General features: G+C 40.2%; 1 protein-coding gene across 1 annotated transcript in view; it reads right to left on the bottom strand.

Moving 5' to 3' along the window:
- IPO5 (importin 5) overlaps nucleotides 1-20,520 on the bottom strand; it is a 42,421-nt gene extending 21,901 nt beyond the window's left edge. Inside the window, exons 1-9 of the mRNA XM_058045254.1 lie at nucleotides 20,377-20,520; nucleotides 15,337-15,417; nucleotides 9,835-10,027; nucleotides 9,250-9,352; nucleotides 8,927-9,023; nucleotides 7,827-7,931; nucleotides 4,504-4,626; nucleotides 4,298-4,418; nucleotides 737-824 (exon numbers count right to left, since the gene is read on the bottom strand). Coding sequence (XP_057901237.1) covers nucleotides 737-824; nucleotides 4,298-4,418; nucleotides 4,504-4,626; nucleotides 7,827-7,931; nucleotides 8,927-9,023; nucleotides 9,250-9,352; nucleotides 9,835-10,027; nucleotides 15,337-15,417; nucleotides 20,377-20,460 — 995 coding nt within the window. The 5' untranslated portion in view covers nucleotides 20,461-20,520. The remainder of the gene's footprint in view (nucleotides 1-736; nucleotides 825-4,297; nucleotides 4,419-4,503; nucleotides 4,627-7,826; nucleotides 7,932-8,926; nucleotides 9,024-9,249; nucleotides 9,353-9,834; nucleotides 10,028-15,336; nucleotides 15,418-20,376) is intronic.
- Between the last annotated feature and the right edge of the window lie 447 nt (nucleotides 20,521-20,967).

Below are 20,967 nucleotides of genomic sequence, written 5' to 3' on the forward strand. Positions count from 1 at the left end.
ACAGTAGCTGGAAAAGAGTAAATGTAACAGGATGCTTTATACAAACCCCTATTTTAGTAAAAAGTTGGAGCAAGCTGCAAAGCATGTAGGAATAAGCAAATCCAAATGACTGGACATCTTTTGATCTTCCTTGCCTAACACACAGCAAGATAAGCTATTGCTAGCCGTACCAAGGGATGTAAAATAATAGCAAAATTGTAGTATTTTTGGTCTAGGTGAAATCCAACAAGGAATTCTGCCATGCATGACGACATCCTTCCAAAGTCACCTTTTTCTGAAAACACCACATTTTCAAGGGCATAGATACAGAAAAATAAAAAGACATTGGTTGTGGATAATTGAACAGGCCAATATGCTTCAACATGGCTTCCAGCTAACTTCAGGATTAGCCCTCAGTTTAGAGGATTAGGAGGCACTGACTTCTGAACTGAGTAATATAAATGACAGAAAAACAAAAGCTAAAGGCTTTGAAAAGCTACAACAGTACAAAACAGCAAACATGGGGACATGCAACTTGTCTAATTACAGCAAATATGAAAACTGAGATAATTTACTTCCTTGCCGAACACTGCCTAAGTAACCTACAAATAAACTGCTCATGACTGAAGGAACAAAATTACAATAGCTATTTGAATAAAGAAAAAGTAATGCACTACAGGCATTTGCATTCTGCACTTTAAATGTGCCTTTAGCCACAGCCTTGGTAACACATTGAAACAACTGGTTTCATAATTACCTGTCAAAATCATCATCTGCAAGCTCATCTGCATTTGCCCAATCTTCATCTTCTTCCAAGTCAACCATCATTGCTAACATCTGAGGAACTAAAAAAAAAAAAAAACAGTTTTAACTCAGTTTGATCTCTTAAAATAGATTCTCAAATAAAAAGTAGGAATTTCAAGTTTTCTTTTTTCAAAAATTTTTGAAGAAAACGAGCTTTTCTTCCAGTAGCAGATGGTCAGGTCTGTCAAACTGCATCAGCCAATAATCCAGAACTGATTGCCACAGAAGTATTTCCAGAACATTCAAACTGAGAGTAACAAAGTCTTGTGTATAACTTACCAAGACTCAAAATTTTTTTGTAGATCATTACAATGATCTTATAAAAAGCAAAGTCCTTAATAAAGTCTATATTCTTGAAACAGTTAAGAACAGTATTATATGCCTTAAGAACTCTGATATACTTCCTTGGTTTTCCTTAAACTCTGGCATCATCCTTTGAACACTTATTAATGAAAGAGACTATTAATTAAGAAAGAATACTACTGAACCCTTAGTTTTAACACAATAAATTTTTTTATGTATTTATATAGTGGTCGCTTAGCATAAAGCTTTTCTCTTACAATGAGGCCATGGTTTAGAACTTGAGATTTCCTTTTTCCCACCTAATGCAAATTTTTCTTCTGTGTAATGAACATATCTTGCACACTATAATCCACCAGTTTTCTTCTTCTATCTCTAGACAGTCCACTCTTCTCCTCTTCTCATTCTAAGTCTTTATAGAGACTATTACACAATCTCTATCACAGCATTAAACTCCTATGCAATAAGCATCAGCAATTCTTACCAGTTGTCACAGCAAGGAGCACAGTGGTTTGTTTGCTCTAAGTCTACCTGCTGCTGTGCCCTTCAGAAGCACAAGGGGTGAAAAGTCTACCTTGCACTTCCAGAGCAAAGTAAGGGGCTCTTAAGCACTTCTTTACCCTGTACTACACATCAATCACTCAGAGCAGTTGTTTGAATTTAGTATCATTTATGCAACAAAGTCTCACTTTGACCTGGAGACGAAAGGTTTCAATCAAATATTCAACCTTTGACCTTTAACAATCTTTTCAGCACAGCCTACCACACGTCTTGAAGACAGACAGCTACCACAGGTAACTGCCCTTTACAGCAACCTGCCTGAAAAACCAGTAGGCATCTAGTCACTGTTCATGCTGCTAATGAATTTACTGGAACTGATCAAGTATACTGCAATTGCTGAATTTCACAATACACCCACACTATTGTAATCTAACACACAGACAACACTCTAAGCAAACTCACCACCACATATCTGGACAGATGAGAAACTTCTGGTCAACTGATGACAGAAAAAAACTATTGCTCACTGATAGCATTGTAGAGCAAGTATCAAAAAAGATCAAATTATGGATTTATTTGCTTGATGTGGGTATGTGTTTTCAGATAGAAAATATCCTATGGCTACAAAAACCTCCAGAGGGCTCTTATGTACTATCAAGATAACTTCACAGACACTATGGTCCCTCTGGCATGATGCCCACATGTCAGTTTTATATACACTGATTAGACTTCAAAAAACATCAAATTACTGCAGTCCAGAAGATTTTCGGACACAGACACATATAAGTACACAGATGACAAACATGGATTGTCACAACAGCTATGGAATATGGAAGACAAACATCATCTAACAGAAATGCTCTGTGGCTCCAAAAAGTCATGTCAGTGTTTGCTGCTACAAACAAACAAGGCTAAGAACACACTCATCCAACGTGCTCTGGCCATCATTATATCTAGAACCTACAATTTCTTGTTTCTTCTTGATGTTTTGCATGAATGTGACTGCCAGTAAGTGTAATTTCACAAAGAGTTTTTAAAAAAATGTAGACTGTGCATAGAAATTTCAACATTGTCCCAACAAGCCCTCAAAATTTAATTACTGCTACTATATAGACTCTTACAAACAAGTTAAGCTTGAGCCCACTAAGCCTGCTTCTTATCAGAGCAATAAAACTCTCTGCAATCCTGTGAGCTCAGGAAGGGAATTCTTAATCCAAGTGGATTCCTGAGCAGCTAACTGGCACACAGGACACACACTCCTAAACCAGCACTGTGCTCAGTAAAAGCAGCACAAGATGACAATGTTGCCCAAGTCCCAGCTCTAGTCCTGGGTATCAAAGGATCTAGCAACTTCTCAGTTGAATGAAAACAGAAAGCCTTTTAAACTAAGATACAAAGCCAAGACAAAAGCAGTCCCTTTTTGCTACCTTTTTATCAGGCCCTGAACACAACTGCTTTACCAGTTGTGCAAAATAAATGTCTTTCTCCTAATGATATATTAATAAGACTAACTTTACAATGAACTGCAAATGAAAGGCATTTCTTTCCCATATGGTGCTTTATCTTAATAGAAGTATTTCATCCCTGAACAGCAACTAGCAACCAAAATAACAGGAGCACATTCTAAAGAGGTAAGAGGTACTTCTCTCCTGAACAAATAAGAAGCTTGTAATGATCTGGGGTCAGCAAGTGTCAAGTGTTAATAATTCCAACAAGCTACAGGATGGAGTGAAAACAGAGTGTTCTGAAAATTTACAGATTCCAAAATACGTTCTGAAGAACCTCTTCTTTAAAAAAACTATTCTACTAGCAGACAGAACTTCTCATCAATATTTTTAACACTTAAGCCAAGTACATTCAGTTTGCAACATTTTCCAACAGAAGCTTTATAATTTTAGTGACATCTGTACAACTTTCCTCATGCTGAGGACACAGAAAATTTGTAGTATTTTTGAGTGGAGCACACAGCAAAAGTTATCTTTTATGCAGGTTTCAGAAAACAAGAATTTAGACAAATGCAAGTCTGACAGGGAGGGAAAAGCAGGCTACGCTGCTGAGCCAGGGCCCTGATCTAGTCAAAGAAAAGGTTTAAAAGGCAAAGAAACACCAGTGCAAGCAGCACTGATGCTGGAGCTGCCCAGAAGACATTTATTTTTAGCATTTCAAATAATAATGCATGATATTAAAAGTGCCTCTTCAAAGACTTTACCATCCACATGTTAAATAGACTAATTAGATTATTTCTATGTATTTATACCAGCATCTGATTTTTTAATTCCACTGATAATAATAACCACTGATGTTCAACATACATGCTGAATTCCTCAGGCTTGACTTGCCAGCACCACAGAGTACCTGGCCTACATACCAAACTCCAAACTTAGAACTTCAGGACTAAATGCTGTTTTTTGTTACAGTAAAATTTTCCAAAGCCAGCTGAAAAGCATGCAAGTAGAGTTTTCCTTGGAAATATCTAATAAGAGCCCACTGTATGCTTATTCAAATTTTTGGTGCTGCATAGGCACAGATTAATTTATGAAGAGTCATAATAGAAGGGGGTTACTCTGTTAGGTAACACTGAATTGAGTTTTCTTTAGTTATGAGCACCAGCAAACTTTCAGTTAGATGTGGTTTTGCCACTGACCAACAGCAAAGTCAATTTAATTCTGTAAAAGAAGACTGTTTCAACAAAGAAAATGAGGAAAATACTTACTGGCTTGTGCAATAATATTTGTATGCCTCCTCAGCATAGCAGCAGCAGTTTCTGACAAGGCCACAATTACTTCAAGTGCCAACTGACGCTGCATGTTACTGAGACTGGCATCTGCACACAACTACAACCCAAAAGTTAGAGCAAATGGTTAGAACAGAGGTTTTGGGGTGGAAAAAGTGATTCTTAAAAAACATTCCTAGCTTTACCTTCAGAGTTAGCTGCAAAGTAGCTTCTAAATGTGGTCGTAAATACTTGGGAACAGAATCTGCAATTTCTACAAGGGATTTCAGAACAGAATCATCATTTTGGTAGCAGGAATCATTTAGAGCCTATAAAAAGATAAGATGGAGATAAGATTAAATAAAAACAAACAACATTATGAATAGGACCAGTGTTATAGAAGAAATTTCATTAATTGTATTCTTGTTTCTCTGAACAGTCTCATTTAGTATTAGTAGCTAAGCAGCCAAAGCCTGAGGCCACAAGAACTGACCAGAGTAAACTTTTTGTTAAAGCTAATGCTTCTAACAATGAACTAGCTGATTGCAGCAGATACAAGCTGAATGAAGAAGATAAGAATCAAGCAGACAATTCCAAGAGAATGAAGTAACTTCATCAGAAGATCAGTCCTGCAACAGTGAAAAAACCAGTGAGAAATCAAGAGACCACCAACCAGAAGTAAGTGGCTGGGGACCAGGCCATCAGCAACACAAGTACAATTGAGAGATGTGAATTGGGATAGGGGTCCCTCTCTGGAGGCACCAGCTCAAGCTGTAACCTGAGAACTAACACAATACAATTAATCAGAAGCCTTCACTCCAACTTTCAGCAGGATCCCAGAGTCAGACCCTGCTATGGTGACCTGTGTGCATAAACCCATAACAGGATAACATGCAGCATCCAAAACTAAAAGTTTTCTACAACTAAGTTATGGCTCACAATATTCAAATCTAACACTGCAGACAACCAGAGAGAATTAAGCTCACACATCAGAGGCTCCAACATGCAAAACCACTTGGTTCTGACAACTTCAAAATCCATTTAAAAGGAAGTAACTTGGCCTGAAAGAAGGAAAATGAGCCTAACTTCCCTTTCGCCTGTTACGTGAGATAAGTTTTGAATAGCTTATGCTTACAAACACCAGGAACCACAAGATTAAAGAAGTTTTTTCCAGACATCCCTCCAGAGCCACCAAATTAAAGCAGACCTTTCAGCCTTCAGTCACAGACATGGAAAAGAGAGAAAGAAATCAAGCTTTTTGCAACTATATTTCCTAACTCATGTCCACAATCTGAAAAGTAATTTAAAACTTGGTTTCAACTGATCAGGGTGATATTTTAGTGCCAAACCAGAACGCTGTTACTCAGTGGTGTTAGAATTCAGAAGGAAACAAAGCTCCAAAGAAAAAAGTCTTTACACTCACTTCTGAGATTTTGAAAGGAATTTTCATTAGTGATGTACTTTATGTCTTAATGTTGAAACATTTTTGAAGTAACTGACTAAATAATTTTTAACATTTAAGTCTATAACTCAACATTTTTGTTAATGGCACTTATATAACCCACACTTTCAAAACAGAAGCATCATCTTCTAGTACCAGAAACATTGTGGAAAAATCCGGGAAAAAAAAATCTGTCACGGTTAAGGCCTTTTGGTCTAACAGCTATAACATCCTCTGATTCTCTTAAAGGACAATGTAATATTTACTGGAATTTTCTGCAAAACTGTATTTTATATCAGTTGCAACTCTGACAGTTTTTTTAAGAGTGGTTTTCTGAAGAAAGCAGCTCAAAGTGAAAAGTGAGCCCTAAAAGGCAAAAGTACTTTTCTATAGTATCAAACAATGTCCAAGAAGTCAGTGAAGTTCTATCTGCTTTTACCTCCCTTTGCAACAGAAAGCTTTGGGTAAAAGTTTCAACTGTCAGTTTTGAAAGTTCAACTTCCAGCATAACCATTATAGATCTTCTACTGAAAGAACTGATATGCCAAGTCAGAATTTTATTTTTAACTTTTTTAGCGTCAGTGTTTCAACAAAATTAGTTTCAACAGCAACAAAAAAAGCATCCAACTGTCTCCAAAGGTCACTCACCACTATTCTAACACATTCCTATTTATAAACTCGGATCTTCATATCCATCTTGTGTTACCACAGCCTGAAAATCTAGTTCTTCTTGCAATATGTACTTTAAAAAGACAGATTTCATAGCACAGCTCTGTGCTCTGTATTAGCAAAAGGAAGCTTGAAAATGTGAGCCAATTGCATGTGTTGTTACAGTGTCTTCATAGTGTCAGAGTAGCATTGAAAGTTATAGCACACAGAGTGGGCTATTAGCCTGAAATCCAAAACCCATAGACTTTTTAAGTGCCTCACATCAAGACAAATGGCATGACCACCCCAAACCCTGCCTCGCCCCCACTTACACAGTAGTACTGTGTAGCCAAGGTCCTCTCATAGGCAGTTACAACTTTTAAACAACAAATGTTATTGAAAAGGCATGGACAGGGACTAATCACCAAATAGAGACCTCAATATCAAAAAACTTATACACACTACAGCCCATTTTCAAGTTCAGGTGATTTGGATAAATTGCTCTCAGTTTGCATTTAAGATCAAGCAGAATTCCATCAGTTGCAGATGCCACTAGATTTGGCAAAATTTTTCTTCAGCTTGCCACAAAGCACACGCAGTTTACAGCCACACTGTCAACAAGAACCTGCTGTTCTGACTGTAGTGAGAAGTCTGTCTTTAATGTAAATTTAGCCTTATTTAAAATCACCAGAAGTTCTCTTCCTGCGTTATCATAGGTACTTAGTGCTTCCACTGTTTCTTGATATAGAAAGGGAACTGTACTGTGAATTTTTCAGCCTTCAGAGCTCAAACCATTTCTGTCTCTGGTTTGATCTACAATAGGCTTCCCTGCAAAAGTAAATCACCTTACACCAGAATTTCAACTTTGGCTCAAATTCATCCATCCAAGAGATGTAATCCAGCCCCAGAAAATACATGAAGCTTAAAAAGGCATTTTATTTGCAATTTCCTAATTTATCAAACAATAAAGATCATTTCTACAGACTTTTGTTCTCAGTCTGAGCATCTATGTTCAGAATAATTCTATGCTTTCCTTTAAACTGAAGAGATACAGGATATCACAAGTCCATGAATTCCCCAATTACAGATTATTTCAAATCTCAGGGTAGCCCATATTTGTATTTCAATATCATGGTTAATTTAAAAGCTGTATGATTTTGACCTATATGCCTTACAAAGAATTTTAACTCATTAATCTCTGTAACACTGTGTAAATTGATCAGCATTGAGCTATTTTCCTTAAAACCCTATCAAATATCCTCTGTTTGCAAAATTGCTTATTAGTCTCCACTTCATCTTGCTGGCAATTGCTGTCTGGCTAAAAGAGTCAGTTAATTCAGGTCTCAGCAAAAATTAATGGATTCACAGATCAATAACATACATTTGTATATAGACAATACCAGTAATGGCACAGTAAGAGTAACTAGTTTGGTTTCTTACCTGCAAGATTCCAGGCAGCAAGTCTGCAAAATGTTTAAGAAGGGGAGCATTGAGCTCATTAGCAAGCACAAATGCAGCTGCAGCTCTAGCAGACAAAGTCTTGATCTAAAAGACATGATTGACAAAATAAATGTGGGAAACTAGTACTGAAGCATGCCTCTGTTAGCTTTTAACATGGGATTATGAATTTTACTTCAAATAAAGTAAAGTGATAATGAAGACCTTCAGCATCTACATTGCCTATAAAAAGTTTATCATATGAGGTAGCAAGTAGTCCCTAGTTTAGCTTTTTTGTTTTGGTGGTTTTCATTTTATGAAAGAAAAGAGGAAAAAACCCTATTGTTTTCAACTTCTATCAAAACTTCAAATGTGCATGCAAGTGTCAGTCTCATTTTTCAAGAAGTGTGAGCTAAGTGTTTAAGACATTCCTCTTTAAAGGCATGACTTGTGGTACTTTAGAAAATGTTATTCAGTTGACTTTCAAAGGTCAGAAAAAGTAATCCTTGGGGGAGCAGCAAACTGAACCCATGTATCACAGCAGGGTTTCCTATCCTTGCCCAGCATTTTCCATAACAAGAGAAACATTTTCAAAGTACAATTCTCTGCACAAATCAATTAATCTGAAGCCTTCCAGAAAAGCAAGGCTTGCTTACACACCCTTAGAGCAAAACATGCAGAATTCAGAATTTTGAGGCATACCATGTACAATCTACATACACTGTATGTAGAGACATGACAGACTTACATTGCTAAACACAAAGGTCAGAAAGAGAATTTAACACGGAGTTTCTGACCCCTCAATGCTGCTGGCTCAAACCCCATTTGCCTGGGGCCACTGCAACTGGGTTTCTCCAAGCATAACTAGGGAAGAATCTGGGCCTAAACAACGCAGATATGGGCAGCCAGTCAGCTTTAGGACCACACAAGGGTCTGAGCCTTTGGTTTGCAGCAGGCACAGTCAAAACTCTATATGTACATCATTTTCAGGTAATGCAATTCTCTGATTGAAATCTATGGTTTAAACTTGATGTTTGAGACTACTGCACTGAGTTTCTATGCTCAGAACATACTAAAATCCCCAAAGAACATAAAGGTCTTACTGAGGGATGTTCCTGATCTTGCATACACTGAACCAGCATTCTCTTAATGACATCCAAATAGTGCTGCTGTTGATTCCCAAAAATCCCAGGAAAATTCCTAAGGATAAGACCAAACCATTAATAAAAGTTGACACAAGTTGAGGCTAAACTAGTATGTCAAACTTATCCATTAAGTTCCAGACTGTAACTGTACACATTTGAGTTAAGTAAGCCACAATACAAGAAACTAAATTAAATAAATATGATTGCTAGTTAATTACATTGTGACAGTTTTTCCTTCATTTTCACACATGATTAGGCTATCCTACAAAAATGTAGCTTACCAGAAAATATGTAGAGCAGCCTCACGCAGTCCCACATTCTGAGAGCTGACAGAGTCAAATAAGAATTTCAGAACTTCTGGCCACTGGTTGTTGCCATCTTCATCTACATTAAACACAACAAAGTTTTAGGATAAGCAAACTTCAGAATGGTGAGATATCAGTGGGGCAGGAAAACCAATCATCACTGACTCCCTGATCTGAAGATGTACCTAAGTCACAATGTAAAATATTGTGAAATGTTTAATCTAAAAACACTCATAACAGAAAGTGATCTCTGTTTACTGCTATATAGCAACATTCAAAAAAAGAAACTGATGCAATGTTCAGCATAATTCATGACAATTTACACAAAACTGGATTTATAAACCTTAATACAATCTCACCTAAAATTGAGCAATTTAAAAAGCAGAGTTTAAGAATCTTATTTTCATCTGGTCAAGGATAGTGTAAACAAACATTAGGTTCTATTATAAGCCATGGAATTAGTTAGCACATCATGTGCAAAAGCCTAAGCAGAGATACAAACACAACCACTATCAATACATAAACATTTTACTACAGTATCAACTTATATCAATAAAGTACCTATTAAATTCCTGGCCAATTCAGCGACTATGTCACATATTTTCTTCCTCATAGTGGACTGCCCTTCTAACTGGATAAAGAGCAGCAATTCACTCTTGACTGATGTCTGATCCTCAGGTGACAGAGCTGGATAAACTTCTTCAAATGCAGATGACAACAGGCGGCGCAGAAGGACGGCTGCCATCTGCCGAGCCTGTCAGGGAGAAGTGTGTGTGTTAAATGTTTGACACGATCATCGTGCTCCTGCAAGGGAACATCCACACGTGCTCCCAAATGACACTTCCACGGTGTAGACTTCTTTGGTCAATGGAATACCTCTCAAGCAACAGATGACAATTATGATACTAAAGAAACAACAGCTTACAACCATGTTTCTGACAATTACATCCCTTCAAAGAAATAATGACAGTACTGAGGTATTCAGGCTTTTTCTATAGCTGAACCTCAGAAATATTTTATGGCAAGTTAAGAACTTAGCTATGCTATTGAAAGATCTTTAAAGCATGAACTCTTTCTATTTTAAATGGCCTAATGCAGTCATTATAATCCAGACATGTGTTTCTGGATTAAAAAGTGACTTATTGACTTATTGGGGCAATTTTGTCAGATAATTAATCTGTAAACCCTCCTTCACATTCTCAAACAACTAAACCCAAATCCAAGTCAAACCAAAGCTTTCAGTGTTTTGTAGGTGTATGATGACACTTTCTTGTATCCTGGATGCATATACCTATTTTACAACAGTATCATTTCTATATCCATATTCATTTACAATTGTACAAGAACTAGAAGCAAAAAATACAATTAATTCAAAATTAATAGAGCAACACATGCAGTAAAGGTAAAAAGACACATGAAGCTCAGTGAATAACTTAACAGAATGTTCACCAACTGGTGTTTAAGGACACACAGTAATTAAAGATCACCACCCAAACTTCTAAAGTTTAACACATGTACCAAAACCTTATCTGTGCTAAATTCTCAGAAAAAAATGATCCAAACTCAATTTTTTCCTAAGACATTCTTATTTAATGTGCAAATGAATGACAGTTTCATTTATAAGGCTTTCAAATTCAAAACTCTTCAAGGAGCAGCAAAAGTAATCAATTCCAATTTCTCAATAGTGTTACTGACATTACTATAGAAGTGAAACACAAAGTGCTGCTAAGTGTCAACTTCTAACATACCCTGTAATTATCAGGTATTGCTAAAACCCAAGATACTACTCTTATGTTCTGCAGTCTCCAGACTCACTGTGTCTTTTTATAATCTACCCAGCTCTCTTCTGTACAGCTGAAGAGTACTGCACACAAAGTGTCTCTGTACCAGCAGAAGGAAAGGACTAGAACTGGATCCAACTCTATCATTTCTTATCTCCTTGTCACCATCTCCAGTAGGGACTAAGGCCCCCACATATGCAGGCTCAGCTCTTCCCTGGCAGATGTAAGGAAGGCAGCAGCTGAACAGTCACAGTGCCCACCTGTGCTGTAGCTCCCATCAGAAGCCAAGATTCTCCAGCAATATTGTCATAGGGGAATGTGAGTTCAGAAGGATGTTCTTCCCCCACTGCCTGTGGGAATCTCACTAACAATGCGTCCAAAAACCTTCATGGTACCAAAATATAATAATATCTTTCTTTCTCCCATCCCTTGGAGCACCAATATTGGGAAAGATTAAATTTTTCTTCATTAGTATGGTAAACTTACATAGAAATGCCTTGAGTAGGGAGCAAGTTCACTGGGACTACAGAGGGCACAAACTCTGATGTTGTCTTCCCTTACTCAAGGCATCGTGTTTCAGTGAGGATTTCCTGACACCTGATAATGACTGAACTCACATTATATTATGTTCCTTCATGAAGTACTAACAGGTGGGACAGTCAGGGAACAGAGGTGAAGACTACATGCTTTATGAAAACAAGGATAAGAATTTCCAACTCTGAAGAATTTAAAATATTGGAAGACTGATAAAAAGGCTGACTGCAAAGTAAAAACACAAGCAGTAAGGCAAGCAGAAAGACACAAGACCAGCACTACACGGATTATCTCCTGGTTATAGTTACTAGCTTAGGAAAAAAAAAACAATCTCCAAAATCCCCAAAGCAAATTCAAGTGTTCTAAGGAGTGACAAACTGACTACTGACTTCTAATAATAAAAAATGGCATATTTTCCTCAGCAGATACTCACTTACATAAGAAAACTATCATTGACAATTTAATTACAAACATGGCTGAATTAATGGCACTTCCAGGGCTGTTTTCTCTACTCTGAGAAAGAATATATGTATTTTTCACAGACCCCAAAGGTTCATTAAGTTTAAGTATTTCAAAATATGTACTTAAAATAGCATTTCAAAATTCTGCAATTTAGTAGCAATAGCTTTTAATGAGGAGGGGAACAATATAAAGCATACATCCCCAAAGAAGGAATTCCAGCTACCAATGAAGCATAAAGAGAGCACATTTTTTTCCCAGCATTGGGTCTTCTGCATGTCTAAATTACTGAGATGCTCATATGTAAGTGAAGTGTTAAAGTTATATTAATATAAGTAGTCATATTAAAAAGTAGTCACAATACTCAAATTTCAGCATACTGCTTGTGATTAGTAGAATTTATAGCGTGTTAAAAATATTTTAGTATTTCAGGGATGAGGGGAATAAAGCATAAGAAAATCAAATCAATTTGCTGAGCAGGGCAGCAGCAGAATTATGACAGCAATCTGGGATGCCATGCTCTCCACTAATATTCAAAGCATCCATGTAACCTTACATATTTTATAACAAAAAGTTTGACTATCTTGTGTAGCACTGTCACACTGAATTTTACTTTTGTTTTATTGTTCAAGTCCTCAAGGAGGAAAACATGCAGAGATGGAAGTAAAGAACATTTAGCACATGGTTCAAAGATGGACTTGTCATTCAGAGATCTAGTCCTGTGTGGAATTCAAAGCACAGAATGCCCAAGGTCCACAGACATCTCAAAGGCAGAATTGTGGTGCATCTTTGGGCTGCCTTCCTTCCCAAAGGCTAAACAGGGAGCTGTCCACAACAGCAGTCTTCAAACTGGGAAATGCATCCCTTCATGTGACAATATGGGCAGAGGTCTGGGAGAGGTCAGGGGCCCCAAGAAGGCTGTGAGTACAGCAGAAACAGTTTTACAGAGCATTGTTATTTTACTAGTCATCTCTAAATTAGGACACAATCAAAACCTGCCAAACCAGAGTTAACTAAGAAAAAACAAATGAAGGGGAAAATGCAGAACTTCTGCTCCTCTCAAAGATTTATGTGGTAAATCAAAACTGCAAAGTAACAGTCTAAAATATTTAAGTCCTACAAATAAAATAAATCAATTCAGCTGTGAATATATATCATCTTTCTGTACAGCTCTTTAAAATGCAGTTGCATGGAAAGTAGTCTAAATTTCATAACAGTGAGACTACAAATGCAGGAAGAAAGGACAAGCCCCTCCTCAGTCTGGTGTACAAACGTGCACATCACCTGGCACAGAAGTGTTCTAGCTGCTAAGTCACATGCTTCCCTCCACTTCTGTGAACAGTGTTACTTTGCTGTTAGCAAAGTGTAAAATAAGAACAGAAGAAAGAGGTGAATATTTCCATAGCTTAGGCATCTGGTTAGGCAGGAAAAAACCTGTTACATAGTTAGTTAAAAGAGTTATTCCAAATCTGGCTTAATGGTGTTTTCTATGTTAAATACAAGGAGTACTTGGGAGCATGATCTGCATCCTTGTTTCTCCATTTAAATGCCAAAACTACTGGGTTGCAGAGGCAGGACTTCCCCAGCTGCTGTCTGAATAGTCCTACAAGTCTTGTAGTCTCTACAACACAGACACACAACTCATGCAAACAGGATGGGGCATTTTCTTCATCCTAGTTTTCCTGCAAGGAGGTAAAGCAATGCAAAGGCTTCAAGATGAAGAGGGATCTGAACCCAGCTTCCACATAGCCTGGACAAGGCATGTTTAAAGTTCTGAAGCTCCTTCCAGCATCCTGTGTTTGGTGGCACCAGTACATTCAATGTGCTCAGAGGACACATGCCAGGCCCAAAGCTCTATCCACTGGTGACAGCATTTGGATCTCTATAAAACACATGCAGAAATTACCTGTTGATATCAGCACCACATTAAACACACACAGAATGCTTCCCAGCATATGCAGTGTTTATATGCAGCGTGATTGAGCATGGGGATTACTTCACTTAGGCTCTAATTAGGCTACTAAGTAGTTGGATTTACAGGGAAGAGGTTGCTGGTTTTATTAATCAGGATTTTTTGAGTCCAGCACCTAAGGCTTACTTAGGGTAAGAGCTAACATTTAAACCTTTCTTCGAGTAATCCGTGTGTAAAGTTAAATGTCAAGGTATTCTGCAAATGTTAGCCTTTGATGTCTTTGACAAGAGTAACTTCTATAGGTGAAAAGTTTCTTTTGTACTTTGCAAGTCAGAATCCAAGTCATTGGCAAGATTTTTAAGTTTTACACTGGGCTATTTCCTTAGCTGATGTAAAGGGAATAAAATCAGCAAACACATAAAACAAGTATTTATTTATACTTTGTACTAACACTGCTCTACATTTTTTTATCATTTGAAACATCTTAAAGGAGCAAAAAGGAAAACTAGATTCCAGTTGCTAGTATAATATTGAAGGAGTCTGTCAGAAGAACACAACACTGTAGATTGATAAGCATCAGTATGGGTAAACTGATACTTTCTTAGCATTAAAAAGCACAAATGGCAACTAGCTCTAAATTGAATACAGTCTGCCAGAAGAGGCTGTTATTCATAGAGAAAAAGCACACTTATGCTCTTATAATATTGTTCAAAAATTGCTTAGGTGACTCTAAAATTTGTAATATCTTGAAAGTTTAGTACTTCTCTGCTCTGCATATCCAAGCGCATAATAGTTTTACCAGTAAGTACTTCAAATGATTGCTACAGTTGCGAGCCTTACAAAACTAAGGAGTAACTAAAAGGCACCCTTACTTTATGCCCAGATTAAAATAATGTGTAATATTTAGACTACTCTCCACTCATTCCATAATATTGCCAGATGACTTAAGAAGCACTGCGAGTTACGGACAACACACAAGTTTAATGGTTAAGCACAGGACTCCAAGTAGAAATCATTTCTCAACCGTAACTTGAAGAAACAAACATGACAGTAAGTCACCTAGTAGTTATACACTTAATGGAAAATAACACTCATTGAGCAAAGCACACAACAGAAAACAATGGAGACTCAAGCAGTTGCTTATAAAAAAAACTCTTCCTGAAACTAAATATCCTGCACCACAGAGTCTCAGCTAGTGAAATGGGCATGCAACAACCAAGACAAAAAGACTGATCCCTCTACAAATGCGCAGTAAATGAAGATGCTTCAGTTAACACCAAACTTGCTCATTTATCCCAAAATGATCAGCACTGATTTCTTCCCCTCTTCTCCAAGTCCCCGTGAAATCTGCACAAATCCAAGGTTATTGAGGCATACCTCCTCGGGAGTAGCATTGTTCCTGATTGCCTGCAGGAGGTAAGTGATCTTTGATGGGCCTGGAATAGTCTCGTAGGTCTCCTGCACAAAAAGAGATGCAGCTCACTGTAAACATTTATCAGAAAGCATGTGTTAAGCATTAATATGAATTGACTCTCCTTTTAAAAACATCAGTATCCATTCAATTTTAAAAAAATAACATAGAAAAAAGAAATGAAACCTATCAAAATAAAAATGTAAGACCTATTTTAAAATTATGAGTAAAATCTTAGTTATCTGGTAAGACCTGCCATATTGGAATGATCTACATATGCATGGTCACTTAGGAGATTAATTACAAAATATAAATAGAACATAAACTCGTACAAATACAACATACAACAAACATGTCCTACTGGGAATCCATCATAGCTTTTATCATATCAAAGAATGAAGAACTTTGGAAGCCTGAGACTGAGTTGTGACCAACAGGTTAATAATCACAGACTAATGTATAGTCCAAAAATTGGATCAGTTCTGGGTTTGAACCTTTTTAAAACTTTTACAGTGCTATGTGGCAGCCACATGTGTCAACCATACATTCTGTATAAGAATGTCTTATTTTTAAACTCCTCCCTGAATTTCAGAAAGAGAGCTATTTAGTCTCCTCCTCAGGAAAACCCTCAGGAAAACCCTCTTAACAAAATGAGAAGCTTAATAAGTTCAGTTACATTGTCTTACATGCTCCTGGCATGCATTTTATACATGTTTCCTTTTTAAATTATATTGTTACTTAGAAGCTAGAGTCAAAACACAGCAAAACAACTCTTGCTATCCAAAACATGGTATATGAGTGCATTTTGAAACAATGTTTTTTAAAAAATATATTAAACCCGTGTAGGTAGGAGCAGCAGAATCACAAGCTCAAGAGCAGCCCCTCATAACATCTAGAAATAGTTCTATACTTAGTAACTCCGAGTTACTTTTTACTGACAATCTTGAAGATTAATTACTTCACCCTTTCCAAAAATTCATTATCCCATCCTGAACTCAAGGAATGAGCCTATTCTGCAAAGCTCAGGTTCATTTGTATCAGTTCTCTGCCGGCCCACTTCCTCTTTCCAACTCTGCAGCAGCTCCTTTCAGTACTCCAACAAACTCTTATCCACCTTGATGGGATACCTGCTATTGTCAATTAAGCAGTTTTGCATTTAATATTAGACATCATCTTCCTCCCTTTCTGTACCTGCTTCCTAGTAGGCCTTCTTCACAAAGTGAATCCACATTTTATATTCTCCCTAGCTGCCAACACACACTCACAGTCAATGAGACTGAATCCCCAATGAATCCCTGCATTTAATCTAATCATTTCATGGAGACTGCAAAATTAAACGAGGTTTAGGGTCAGAATAGAAATTCTCAGGTTAACCTCTTCCATGAATGCATATATTTATACTGCACTATTATCTACAAATCCAAAAACTAACACAGAAACACAAAGGGTCCCTAAACCCAGGCCCAGCACAGACTTGTTATGCTTTCACAGACAACTGAAGCACAGTAAAAGCTGGCTTCCCTCATGTCAATTCTGATCACCATAAAATTCTATTTTGAGTTGTTTAACTCACTAAAAATGGCAGCAACCTAAGCAGTTGTTTAATGGTATAACTCTGTCAATTCTGTAAACTGGATTCAGAGGATGCTAAAGCCAAGGGGCACAAGGAATACATGGCCAAACACAGAACCTTCCCTCTGGGCTGGTGGGAGACTGGCCCTACCCATCTTATTACTAGCCTTGCCTGCCCTCTAACTATGTAGCTGGATCCTGCTACATTTCACTGTGTTCCTTAAGTTTACAATTAGTTCCCCAGTTATCTCATACAGAAGTACAAATTTCTCACACACCATGACCAACTTTCATAACAAGTGCAAGAAAGTATCTATCCTCTACACTTGCTACCCATGTTCTCTCAAACCCGAGAAATGCTTTTTCAAAGAGCACAAAATCACCAAAACAAAATAATCAAAAGTTTGTCTATTAGAAGGCAGACACACAAGTAAGAAGACAGGTTTTTATAGTCAACAGACAACACTCCAGGATTTCAGCCAACTAGTCAGATTAAGTTATGAGCATGCTAGCTGATACACATAATCACAGAATGTTTTGGGCTGGAAGGATCATTAGAGACCATCTAGTTCCAAACCCTCTGCCATGGGCAGGGATACCTTCCACTAAACCAGGTTACACAAAGCCCCAGCCAACCTAGACTTAAATACTTCCAAGAATGGGGCATTACAGCTTTTCTGGGCAGCCTGCTTCAGTGCCTCAACATCCTCACAGTAAAGAATTTATTCCATATATCTAATCTAAACCTGTCCTCCTCAAGTTGGAAGCCATTGCCCCTTGTCCTATCACTGCATGCCCTTGTAAATGCCCCTCTCCACCTTTCTTCTTTCCCTTTAGGTACTTGAAGGCTGCTCTAAGGTGCCTCCAGTCTTCTCCAGGCTGATCAACCCCCAGCTGTCTCAGCCTGCCTTTCACAGGAGAGCTGCTCAGACCCCCAGACCATCTTTGTGACCCTCCTCTGGACCCACTCCAGCAGGCCCACAGAGGCAGACACAGTTCCAGTGGGGTCTCACAAGAGCAGACTATACACATATAAATTCATACACATCTATTGAGTTAGGACTCATCAGGCTTTCTTCCTCACCTTTTTTTTTTTTAACATCTTTCACTACAATCCTCCCAAACAGGATATGACTATTAATTTTATCATTCTCATTTCAATGACCAGACCTATTTGGAATAACCTGCTTAGTCTGCTTAGTTCTCTGTCTATCCATTTCTCATTCTGACTGGTTTTCACTAGATACAAATGAAAACCTGCTATTCAATTTACCTGCAGCTATTTGAATCCTTTATGTATTCAATATTACCTTCCAACAGTAAGTACACTTTGAAAAACTGACTGGACTATGCCAATGTTATAACCAAGTATGAGTCCTGTATGATTTTAGGAAGCAAATATTTTAAAGGTTATGCAATACTTTTATCCAAAAAAATCTTACTTCAAGGAATATACAACTTAAATCAGTCTAGCTACACTGTAGAGAGACGGATTTGTGCTTCCAGGAGAAAGTTCATTAAGCCACCACAAAGATAAGTGGGGTTCTTCACAGCCATGCATGGGGGGGAAAATGAGAGGCAACAGGCATAAATTGAAAAAAGGAAGTTCAGACTGGAAGGTCCAGATCTCTCTGTCCTAATGAGGACAAGCCAAGCAGGAGTGAGTAACTCAAAGAGCCTGTGCAGTCTCCATTCTTAGAGGTTTTCAAGAGTCAGCAGGACAAAGCCCCGAGTGACCTGATCTGACCTGATAGCTGACACTGCTTTGAGCAGGGCAGACCTCCTGAGGACCCTTCCACTCTGAATGATGCTAAACCATAAAATCATTTGCAGCACACCTTGGAAATATTCAGAAACGAATGGCAAATTCAGTGCAGATAAATAAGTAAAAAGTTATACTATTCCTTGTATTTTTATAGGAAGCTAACAGACTTGAAAAACTTGGTATCTATCATGCCCATTAGGGTTTCTTATTCTGATTGACCATAGTGCATATGCAATAAATACATACTTAAGAAAATTAAAAAGAACTCCAACTCAGTTTCAAGCAAGTTTCAGACAAAATATACCAGTTTTAAGAATCTAAGCTTTAGAGTTCTTACCCAATGTTTTATTTCATAGCATTGTGACACAGGTGCACAACGAACTTCCTTTGTTACAATTCCAATAAAGTTCAAAAAATTTTAGAAATGTTTTTAGGTTATATGTAGGCAGTTGAGAAGAGAAAGAAATTCAGCTCCCAGAGAATGGCCTCCATTGCAGCTCTATGTTCAGGAATGTGGGAATAATTCTTGCTGACTCTAGAAAGTGCAGTTATCAATACCGAACTTCGCTAGCTTTCTAAAAATGTATGTCTCGCCTCCTTCTCACCCTCGATTCATATTTGAGGAATTTTCACAGCAGCATCAGGAATAATGCTTTTTATTCTTCACCAAACAATGCGCTGAACTCTGCTGACCGCTGGAGTGATGAGAGCGATAAAAGACCCGATGCAGCCATGCAGCGGGAATTCATGCTAAACCTAGACGCTGGTATTTAATTCAACGGGAGAGATTCCCCACCAGGCTTGACAATGGAGCCTTAAGCATGACAGAGAGAAAGAATTAACGTGGCTTAGCCGCCACAAAGAATTTCAGCTGAAACAACACGTCTGAAAACTTTTTGCTGATAACAAGAGAAACTCAGCATATTGAAAGCACTTCTTTTGGGTGAAATACTTCTTAGCTGACGAAACGCTTGAACACACACGGGGCCGTTCCGAGAAGTTAAAAAACCAAACTCCTGCGCGGCAAGGGAGAAGGACCTGGGTCCCGCTGCTGCCGGCGCAGCGGGGCGGGGGCACGGAGCCCCAGCGAGGGCCGCCTCGGGCGCGCACACCACAGCGCTCTCACCGCGCCGGGCACCCGCTCTGACCTCCTTCCTTCGGGAGCCGCCTCCGCTCCCGAGGCGGCGAGAGCCGGCCCCCCACACGCCGCTGCCGCCACCGGCCCGGGGCCCCCTGCGCGGGGCCGCGCTCCGTCACGCCGGGCGGCTCAGGCGGAGCCGGCAACGGGGACAAGCAGCCCCTGGCGACGGTCCCACACGGGCCGCGGGCGGGGCGGGCTCGAGGCGGGCGAGCGGCGAAAGCGGCGCCGGACACGCCGGGGCGGGCGCCGAGGGGAGTAACGGGATCCTTCGCGCCCTCACGGGCCGAGGGCCGGCGCGGGCCCTGCGCCCGCCAGGCGAAACGGTCGCCACCGCCCGGCCCCGCCGCCCCGGCCGGGGCAAGGCCCGGGCCGCCCGGGCGGCAGCTGGTGCCGCTGCTCACACGTGGGGCTCGGCCGGCCCCGCCGCCTCCCTGCCCCCCTCCCTGCCTCCCTCCCTCCCGCCCTCCGACGAGGCCCGGCGGGTCTGACAGGCCGTCCCGGCGGCCGCTGACGCGGCGGCCCCGTTACCTCGGCCTGCTTGCGGACCGCATTGTCCGGGCTGAGGAGGTTGCCGAGGAGGGCGTAGAACTGCTCCTGCTCCGTCGCCGCCATTGCTGCGAGAGGGAAGGAGAGGGAGGAAGGGGGAGCGCCGGCCGCGCCGCCGGCGGGGGAGCGAGGGGCGGGGCCGCAACGCCAGCCGCGCTCCCATTGGTCGCGGCGCACGGAGCCTCGCCCCCGATTGGCCCTGCCTCCCTTTGACGTCCCGGCGGCTCGGGGCGAGGCGGGCAGCGGGGAGCGGCGGCTCAACCGACCCTCAATGGGGGTTTGTCTCCTCGCGTGTCATTGGTGGGCCGCAGCGCCGGGGGCGGGAGGCATGGGCGGCGGAGCGCTCTGATTGGCGAGCGGCTCCGGCAGCCCCGGCGGGATTGGCCGGAGCCGCAGTCGGGCGGCGCGGGCAGGGAGGGGTCGCGCCGGGACGCGGAGCTGGGCCGGGCAGGGGAGGGCCGGGAAGGGGAGGGACCGAAAGCGCGGGAGATCGCGGGGCGTCGCCTCCGGCGCTCGGTGACGTCGTGCTGCTGTCCCGCCACTGGGAATCTGTGAGTCACAGCACGGCTGGGG

The sequence above is a fragment of the Melospiza georgiana genome, chromosome 2, assembly GCF_028018845.1.
Source record: "Melospiza georgiana isolate bMelGeo1 chromosome 2, bMelGeo1.pri, whole genome shotgun sequence".
NCBI lineage: Eukaryota > Metazoa > Chordata > Aves > Passeriformes > Passerellidae > Melospiza > Melospiza georgiana.